The sequence below is a fragment of the Carassius auratus genome, chromosome 6 (genome assembly GCF_003368295.1).
Source record: "Carassius auratus strain Wakin chromosome 6, ASM336829v1, whole genome shotgun sequence".
In the NCBI taxonomy this organism is placed as follows: domain Eukaryota; kingdom Metazoa; phylum Chordata; class Actinopteri; order Cypriniformes; family Cyprinidae; genus Carassius; species Carassius auratus.
Window position 1 is genome coordinate 23,482,179 of NC_039248.1, and position 10,535 is coordinate 23,492,713.

General features: G+C 31.0%; 1 protein-coding gene across 2 annotated transcripts in view; it reads left to right on the plus strand.

The window, feature by feature from the left end:
• Window positions 1-4,741, plus strand: part of LOC113101961 (alpha-1-syntrophin-like) — a 27,055-nt gene extending 22,314 nt beyond the window's left edge. For both annotated transcript variants that reach the window (XM_026265715.1, XM_026265716.1), the window contains 2 exons: window positions 565-752; window positions 3,168-4,741. In XM_026265715.1, the coding sequence (XP_026121500.1) occupies window positions 565-752; window positions 3,168-3,260 (281 nt within the window). In that variant the 3' untranslated portion in view covers window positions 3,261-4,741. The remainder of the gene's footprint in view (window positions 1-564; window positions 753-3,167) is intronic.
• The last annotated feature ends 5,794 nt before the right edge of the window (window positions 4,742-10,535 follow it).

The window sequence follows — 10,535 nt, forward strand, 5'->3', positions numbered from 1 at the left end:
ACCATGCAAAGTCACTAAAATAAATACAATTTATATTGATAACAATTTTGAATTAGCCTTTTCATATTTTTATGTTTTAATTTTAATTTTAGTAGTTATTTTCAGTGCCATGAAAAGATTAATCGCGATTAATCGCGTCCAAAATAAAAGTTTTTGTTTACGTAACATATGTATGTGTACTGTGTATATTTACTATGCATATATATATAAATACAAACACATACATGTATATATTTAAGAACAAAATGCTGTTTATATATTAAATATATTTCTATATAATATAAAAAGTATAGAATATAGATATTTGTATACATATTAAATATACACAGTACACATACATATACAATTATATGCAATTAATCACGATTAATCTTTTCACATCACTAGAGTTTTATTGTAATGTTACGATACAGGGTTAATTAATTTGATTTGAGTTTTAGGTTTTATTTATTTCCTATTGCTAATTTGAATGCTTCAGTTTAAACTAAGTGTTTCTGATCTAAGACTCTGTTTTGCATGAGTGAAGAAGTCTAGTGAAGACGGTGTGCTCTGTGTTGTGTGTAGCGTGCAGCTGGAACGGGAAGTCGTGTATGTTGAGCGTTCACATAGACAAGGGCTTCTCTCTGTTCACGGAGGAGTCCGGCGTCCGGAGGAACGTCCTTCTCCAGCAGCCCTTCGAGCGTCTGCGCATGTCCTCCGACGACGGCATCCGCATGATCTTCCTCGACTTCGGAGGACCAGAAGCAGAGATTGTGAGAGAGCTTCACCCTGACTCTGAAGTAGAAGACGTGTTTGAGTTTGTGTTGAGATCTCGCTGATCTCTAATTATTCTCTCGTTTTGAACATGCACATAATCAGGGGTGCGTTTCCCAAAACCATAGTTAGCAACTTTGTTGGTTGCAATGCAATTTCCCATTGCCAACCAACTAAGTTGCTAACAGGTTAGCAACTATGCTTTTGGGAAATGCACCCCTGGTCAGGTGGACATTTGAGATCTATAATGTTACACATTTTATTTTTATATTTTCTATTTAGTTTAATGTTTTTTTTATTATTATTATTAGTTTTTAATGTTACTATTTGCTAAATAACTATTTATTTGCAGTTAGTAATTATAGTGCATCACCTCAAATGTATTATTATTTATTTAAAATTATTATTTCTATTAACAACAACAACAACAAAACAAAAAATATATATATTTTCCCATTCATTTTCTAATTTATGTTTAATTTGGGTTTGAGGGCTTAGTTTGTTTTTATTTTATTTAAACATTTAAACATTTTAAGGGCCCTATTTTAACGATCTGAAACGCAAGTGTCAAAGCGCGAAGCGCAAGTAAGTTTGTGGGCGGGTCTCGGCGCTGTTGCTATTTTCCCGGCGGGATAAATGGCTCTTGCGCCCGGCGCAAATCTAAAATGGGTTGGTCTGAAGTAGCTTCATTATTCATAGGTGTGGTTTGGGCGTAACGTGAAATAAACCAATCAGAGCGTCATCCAACATTCCCTTTAAAAGCAGGTGCGCAAGTTCCATTATGGATTGCTATTATTATGGCGTATTTACCAGGCGCACGCCAGGAGCGGTTCACAGCCGAGGAGACTGATGTTCTTGTAAGAGCAGTGAAAGACAGAGAAGTTGTGTTGTATGGGGATGGGAGAAACCCACCCAAAAAGCGTCGGTTACACAGGCGTGGGAGGAAATAAACACAATTATTTCATCAATTTTTTTTCCTGGTTCTTGACGGACAAACCAATTTGTCAGATGTCCTTATATACATATATGTCCTCAAACATGTCTGATCCTTAATTACTACAATTAGCCTGAATAATTTGTAAGCTAGATTTATGCCTATTTTTTCACATCTTCGCGGCACACCACAATGATTTCCGTCATCTCAAGTGTTAATATTTTTTTAGTGTAACAATTTATGATTTGCAAAAATAACTGTTGCATCTGTGTAGATTACATGAGCAAAGTGTATGCGCGTTGTGCACGCTATGCACTATGGTCAAGCATGCGCCCTTAAAATAGCATAATGAACAACGCGCAACGCGCCACTGACTTTAGACTAGGTTTTTTCTGGTCAGTGGCGCAATTGTTTAATGGAAAAGCAAAATAGCACCAGGGATTGTTTGCGCCGGAACACGCCTCCTTTTTTGCGCTGAACCGCCCAGGGAGCGCAAGTTCATTCACTAGTTTAGCGACGTGCTTCTGTGGAGGGAAAAGCGCGCTTTGCGCAGGTGCAAAATAGGAATGACACATGCGTCGGTGTACAAAGTCAATTGCGCTGGGTGCAAGATAGGGCCCTAAATGTTTGTTGCATAATTTAATATAATTTCAAACTTACTTTTTATATTTTCTTTTTTTGTTTTACTTCTATTTTTGTAATTTTAATTCATTTTGTATGTAACTTTTTGCTTTATAACTACTTTATTTGCAATTATTAATTATAGTGCTTCATCTCAAACTTATGTCAGATTATTTCCTTTTTTTAAATATATAATAACAAAATTTCTAATTTATGCTTAATTTAGGTTTGAGTGTTTGGTTTTTATTTTATTTAAACATTTAAACATATTAAATGTTTGTTGCAAAAATTTTTCATTTTTATTAGTTTTTAATTTCACTTTTTGCAAAATAACAACTTTATTTATAATTGTCTACCCAATTAATGTCAGATTATTTCCTTTTGTTAAATATATAATTTTCATTAATTTTCTAATTTGTTTAATTTAGGTTTGAGTGTTTAGTTTTTATTTTATTTTATTTAAACATTTTAAATGTTTGTTGCAGAATTTAATATCATTAAACTTTATAAAAATATTTTATTTGTTATTTAATTCATTATATTTTTATATTTTCAGTTTTTGTTTTTCATTTTTATTAAATCTATACTATCTATTTATTTATGTATTTTTAAGTGTACTCTCTTTTTAAATAATTAACATTCATATATACATTCATATATTTTCAAATTTATATTGAGCTAAGATTTAAAATAAAATAAAAAGGCGTTAAAATTAACAAAAAATATTTTTAATAGTTTTAGGATTAGTCCGAGAAGTTGGAGACTTCAACAAATATGTAAAATGCGCTCTCTTTTTAATATCAGTGGCATCTAAGATCTAACATCTAAGATCTAATGTGTGTTTTCTTTATCTTCCCAGCAACTGGATCTTCAGTCCTGCCCTAAAACCATGGTGTTCATCATTCACTCGTTCCTGTCGGCTAAGGTCAAGCGACTAGGGCTGTTAGCATGATGACCTTTAGTGACCGCTGCACATCAAGCCAAATCTTCCCTCACAGACTGTCAGCCATTCACTGATTATTTCATAACGCTGACCTTTCATTCGTTATCATTTTATTGGTTTGTATCTCAAATACATACGCTATGAGAGCAGCAACAGAAACACAACAAGAGATTAACCTCTGTTCCACACCCTACATAGGCAGCTGTCTACTAAGGGAGCGTCTAGACTGAACTGATTTATAATACTGCAATAGTACGTGTAAAAATCTGCATAAAATAGTGCATTGTAAAACAAAAAAACCAAGCTTGTTGCAGTGCATTCTGGGATTGCCTTCAATGCAGACTATACTCATGATGCCTTAAAAGTGCTGTCTAAGAAGGCAGCTCACTAGGTTTTGGAACAGAGCTGCTCTGATTGTGAAAAGGGCTGAGAAGGAAAATCTTATATAACGGTTGTTTCTAACTTGACTTCCTTCTGACTTTAAATATAACCTTTTAAGAAACGTCGTCTTCCAGAATATCTGCTTGGAAACTATGCATCGAGAGACTCGACCGGCCAAACCCTTACGAAAGATAATAAAGGCTATATACTATATAGCGAATGTTTTATTATAATTACTAAACTAAACAACTAAAACTCTGAAATGAGAATCATAATTCAGATTTAGAGTTGGACAAACCTTCACTGAAAGTAGTTTAAAGTAGTAATTAATTTGAAATAACTGTGTTATACTGACCTCTAGTGGACATAATGAGCACACTGCTGACCTCTAGTGGACATAATGGACACACTGCATACTAGATTTACCACTGTTGATGTTAACTTGGTGTTAAATGATGCACAAATAAACATAAAGTTATAAAGTAAATTCAGTTTTAGTTGATTTAGTAATTACTTTAAGACAGAACACACTGCGCTGAATACTCTATATTAAAATGCAATGCACCTGATCTCCCTTATCCAGATAAATGCACCAGAAATATCATTTTTAGATGCCTAAAAGTGACATTTTTACACATGCTTGCATTAATAATTCATAATAACTTATGGGATAAGCAGATGCTGCGTGCTGAAACATGTTTATTGTTTGAAACAGCAGGAAGTGTGCAGTATTGCATTGTAAACACAGCCTCTTTTATGCAATATCATCACGTTTTGTTATTTTGTTATATCTGACTGATTTGTTTGCGTGTTGATGGCGCTCTGATGTATTCCTCACATTTTTACCATGACGTTTGAGTTCTGCGACACGTGGACGACGATATGCAAGTGTTTTCTGCTCAGAGAGGGACTTTTACAGCCGGAAAATATCCTTCATGTGGCCTTTTTAAAGCTCTACTAAATTTTAATATATTATAATGCAAACTAAACTGTAGTCAAACTATGTTAGCTGTCAGACGGGAAATCATATTATATCCTTATTTAAACAAAAGAGTGCCTTTTAGGGTTGTTTGTATATAAAACTGCAATAAATATAACTGTTGACTTGAGTTTTATGAGGTCATTTCACTCATATATGGTCAAAAACATGACCATAGAAAACACACACAAACACAGTTCATCAGCCGGGTCATGTACAGAAGATAACTGTGTCTCAGATGATTTGCTAGGAGATATGAAACAAATGAGATGTCTTTTGTGCCGTAAGAACAAAGATGCACTCTTCTCCTGCTTTTAACACATGAACACAATGAGACTGAGCCACTTCTGGCAAAAACAAGAGTTTTTACCGTAAAAAAACATTTTAGAAAAAAATTATACAAATAGAAAATGTTTCAAAGAGAGAATTATAAAGAAATAATGAAAAACAAAAACGTGATTCTGATGATGCACATGATCTGGAAATCTGGATTTATATTTAATGAAAACAACAACAACAACAAAAGTTGATGATCAAAGATCAAATTGATATATTTTTTTTTTTAAACGGGAGAACTGAAAAAAAAGTATAAAAAAAAACAACAACTGGGTTTTGTAATATTCAGAGAATGAAAATAAGACATTTTTCAGTTTATTTAGTTTGACAAGTTTATTGTATAAAATATCTTATTAACTTTTAACATTTTTAAAGGTGGAATTCAAAAACTATTTTCTCAAATACATAACATATAATAATAATAATAATTATTATAATAATAATAATAATAACATTCATAGAGTGTTTGTTTATTTAATTCGACATGGTTATTTATTTATTTTATAGTCGAATATGATATATATATATATATATATATATATATATATATATATATATATATATATATACATACATATATATATATATATATATATATATATATATATATATATATATACATATATATATATATATATATATATATATATATATATATTTTTTTTTTTTTTTTTTTTTTTATTAACCTTTTATTTTTAAAAGGGTTGAAAATAAAACTGCATAGGGCACAGGAAGAATGATATTTTAATTTCAAAAAAGTTATCCTAAAAAGCTATTTTTAGGCAGAATTTTTTTCTGGGGGGGGGGGGGGGGGGTCAAAAACTTAGTACTGATTTGTGTCGGTCCTGTCCAAATCAAAGTTTTGCATTAAAGGACATAAATATGAAGCATGTGTTTATTCTCCATATTGACTTCATGCAGGTTAAATCTGATCTCACTGAAGGTAGCTTTTGAAAAGAACCTTTTTCTCAGAGAAAGGGGAACTGAACTGTGTTTCAGAGCGGTGAGTGAGGGAGATGAAGAGTGCTGGTTATGTGTGGATGTTCTGGACAATATTGATGGAAAATAACTCTGTGTTATCAGAGCAATTAATCAAGATTCACTCAAAACCATCCAACATCCTCATCCCATAAACACACCCTCACCCGGCAACCGTAGCCATGGCAACAGAGATTGGCAGCAGGCCACTGTGTTCATCAGTCAGATGGAAAAAATTGCAATTGAGCTCTTTACATGAGAGAGAGAGAGACAGACAGAGAGAGAGAGAGAGAGAGAGAGAGAGAGAGAGAATATTTCTTGATAATAAACTGAAGGCACTCAGGAGGATAGAGAACATTGGTGCTGCATTATGAACATCTGATGAATCAAACGAATCACTGATTCACCGAACGATGCTTCTGTTCAGTTCGTGTGTGAAGATGCACAAGTGTTTCTAAATCACTGAAAGGTTGAGGTTGAGATTAATCTATTTGCAATGAAATGATGAATTCTATACAAAATTTGTTTATGAGCTGACGTGGGTTATTTTTTATTATTATTTATTTTATTTATTTTATATTTTAAAGGTGAGGTTCAGTCAGTTTTAAATAGGAAACAATTTAAAATTGGCTGAAAAATCAAAGCATTATTTAAAAAAAAATAATTCTCTGAAAATGCATAAAGCATTTAGGGAAAAAAACAACACTAAAAACTGGAAGGAGGGAAAGAAAGTATTTAACATAAAGAGGTTGAACAGAAAGTTTAGCACAATGACAAATCCAACAATTTCTCTGAAAATGAATTAAATAAAAATGTTTATTAAATTATTATTTTAATAATAACATTAGCATAAGGTTGTGAGGCAAAGCTGATCAAAAACAGATTGTTTTACTGATATAATCAAATAAACAAATGTCTAAATGTATTTGCATTAGATATTATGGCAAAAAGGAAAACTTCTGAAGTTAAGTTTGATATAAAGTGATAATTAAAGACTGTAAAAAGCATTGTGACCTGACGGTGACCAGATGATGACAGATCTGTTATTCTTCATATTTCTGTCTGTGTTGTTCAGTCAGTAACCGGTGCTTCACTAGTTCATTATCAGTCATTCAGGCTCATTTCAGGATATTTATGCTTTATACATTCATTCATTTGGCAGACACTTTTATCTAAATTGACTGAAATTGCATTTAGGTACAGATCTATGTAATGTTTTATTGAAATAAACCCCATGACATTCAGGTTAAATCAGTACTTTATATAGAAAAAATATATTTGTTCAATATATATTGAAAAAGTCTTATCATTAATTATTGTTAATTAAGTGTCCAGTATTACAATGATTAATATTGACACTAAAACTACATATACTATATATTTTAAATGTATATATTCATGTATTTTACTTAAAAAATAATACATATTTTTTCACAAATAATAAAATATTCAATTTATTAAATATATTTTTATTATATATATATATATATATATATATATATATATATATATATATATATATATATATATATATATATATATATATATATATATTCACTTTGAAATAATTTAATTATTTATATAATATTAATACATTATTAATAATAATATATTTACATTTTAATGTAGTTATTGTTTCATTTCTAAAATATTGTTAAATATTATTAAATTATATTTCACTTTTAATATATAAAGAATAATGTAGATTTATTTATTTATTCTTTTTTTATTTAGAATGATTTTAATAATGTAAATAACAATTGTTTTAAATGTATTTTATTTATTAGTATATCTAACAGGTACAAATCTTGTTTTTTTTTTCTCTTTGGTACTGTGCAATTCAGATTAGATCTTATCAGTGTAGAAGTTTGTTCAACACAGCCTCTTTACGTGCACAAAAAATTTCAAATGAGAATCTAAAATAACACCTAAATATTTAAATTTAAATTAAATATAAATATAAATATTTAAGTATTCTCTATTGCCCTTTGATTGATTTTAATTATAAATCCACTTATTTCCTTCCTTTTTATTGAAAAAGACATTGAGACAGTTTTTGAACAATTCAACATTTCGGTCAAACTGTTGTTTTTCAGCCACTGTGACACACCAGTCATTTCATTTGTTAATATATCTGCAGCTAAGCGTTTAGTCTGTGCCGATACATAAATGACTGTGTCGTCTGCATATAACTGACATTTAGTTTGCTTACAACAATTTCGTAAATCATAGACATATAAGGAAAACCACAATGGACCCATAATCGAGCCTTGAGGGATACCCATCTCATTAGTTCATAAAGCTGATCATGAATTACTTATTTTAACAGACTGATCTCGAGATTCTTAACCAATGTATTGCCTGCTGAGAGAAGCTAAACAAACTGAATTTATGAAGGAGAATTTCATGATTTTTTGAGATCTAAAAACACTGTGGCTACTACATTGCCTTTATCTAAAGCTCCCTTAATACATTCTGTGAGAAAGCAGTTTGCCATTTCTGTTGAATACTTAGGCCTAAAACCAAACTGTTTAGAGTGATGTAGATCATGTTTTTCTAGAAATAAGAATGTAAAAAAAAATATTTTTTATTTCTCATTTACATTTATATAATAGTAGTAAATTGTTATTAATAAGACTTATTGTATTTATCACCAAAGTATTACATAAATTCGACTTATTAATGAATGTGTTACATTTTTCACATCTTATTTGACATAATTAATAAATACAAATAGTAATACATGAACTGTATCTTGAATGATATTTTTAAACGTTAGTCTGCAGACTCTTTGTCCGCCAGCAGGAGGCGCTGTGTCTCTGTGTTTGCTGTGCTGCTGCTGATGCTTTGTTTGTGGGGGGTGGAGAGCAGCACAGCTCAGATTGAAGAGGTGACCTAATTCAACTCAGGACATCCCACAATGCTCGCTCATGCACACACACACACACACACACACACACACACACACTGAGAATCAGGAGGGAAGGAAAGAGCGAGAGAGCATTGTCCGAACCCCCAAGAGCTTCATTATGATCCACAATCAGAGCCAATAAACGTCAGTCATCTATTGAATGAATATTTCAGACTTAGAAAGAAATGACTCATTATTTGATCACATTATTCAATCCTGAACCTTTATGAGATTTTTTTTTTTTTTTTTTTTTTGTTTAACAGAACTGCTCATTTCCATAAAGAAAAAACACAGAGTGTTAAATAAACCACTAAAGTCCATATGACTCATGGTGTATGTCATAATATTTAGCTTTGTGTCATTTTTTTTTTTTATGAAAGTCATGCCTCGGCTGTAGTTTTCAATGCTTGTGTTCATTCAGACTTCCAGAAATGGCTTTCCAAGACATTTTGTGCTGGTTTTACATCAGTAAAGCCATCATGATTTACTCTGCAGAAATACAAGATTTTATTTAGCAAATATTTTCAGCAAGAAACAACCTGATTTTTTCTGCGCCACTCACACAAATATTATTTCTCAACACTTGATTTATAGTGCAGGAGTCATATGAACTATGATGATTTATGAAGCTGTTCACGGTTTACTTTCAGTGTTGTTATTGCTAAAAAAAATAAATAAATAAAAAATAAATAAATAAATAAAAGAATGAATAAAATAAAATCAATAAAAAAAACTATAATAAAATAAATTATAAATAGTGTATATATGTATATATTTGTTAATGCATTTATAATATATTGATTTATATCAAAGAATATAATAAAAAATAAAGCATATTAAAATTAATTAACGCTAAATATAAATATTAACAAAAACGAGTAAATATGCTTTTGAACATTAGATCTTCGAGGAAAATTAGAAATGCTCACCTGGCAGCTACCTGAAATAAAATAAGTTTAAGTGCTAAAATGACTAAAACTAAAAAAGAAATACATAAAATATAAATAACTAAAGCGAAATCAAATAAATAATGATTCAATAATGACTTCAAACTAAATATAAATATTGAAAAAATTAATAATAAAAAAAATTGTTACAAAAAAAGTGCAGCTTTGACATTCTGCAAAATATCTCCATCCATAGAATAAAGAAAGCCAAGCAGGTTTAAAATGACATGAGAGTAAATAAATGATGCCTGAAGCCTCATCACTGGTTGAATTATTCCTTTAAAGCTGGTTAAAAAGATGGCAAACAGTTTTAACAGGAGCTGTTTCTCGTTCTCTCCTGCGTTCGCCGCAGGCTGGAATTATGGGTAGTCATTTCATGCTAAGACATGGTTTGACTCTCTTTTTTTTCCCTCTCTTTTTTATGATTGTTATTATGACTCTCTGTACTAAAGAGGCAGGTTAGGGTTATTAAATATGCCAGGGCCAATTGTATTTTTGCTCAAGTAAGCTTCCTGGAAATATTCCATCTTAGCTGCTTTTATTCGGGCAAATGTAGTTATGAATTTTAAAGCAGGCTGTTATAAGTGGAGGGAGAGAGAGAGGCTGGGAACAGAACTCTGAGTAACACAGAAACAGAGAGATTGGAATTTCTCATTTCAGGGGTCGAGAGAGAGAGAGAGAGAGAGAGAGAGAGAGAGAGAGGTTGAGAGAGAGAGGTTGAGAGAGAGAGAGAGAGAGAGAGGGCTGAGAGA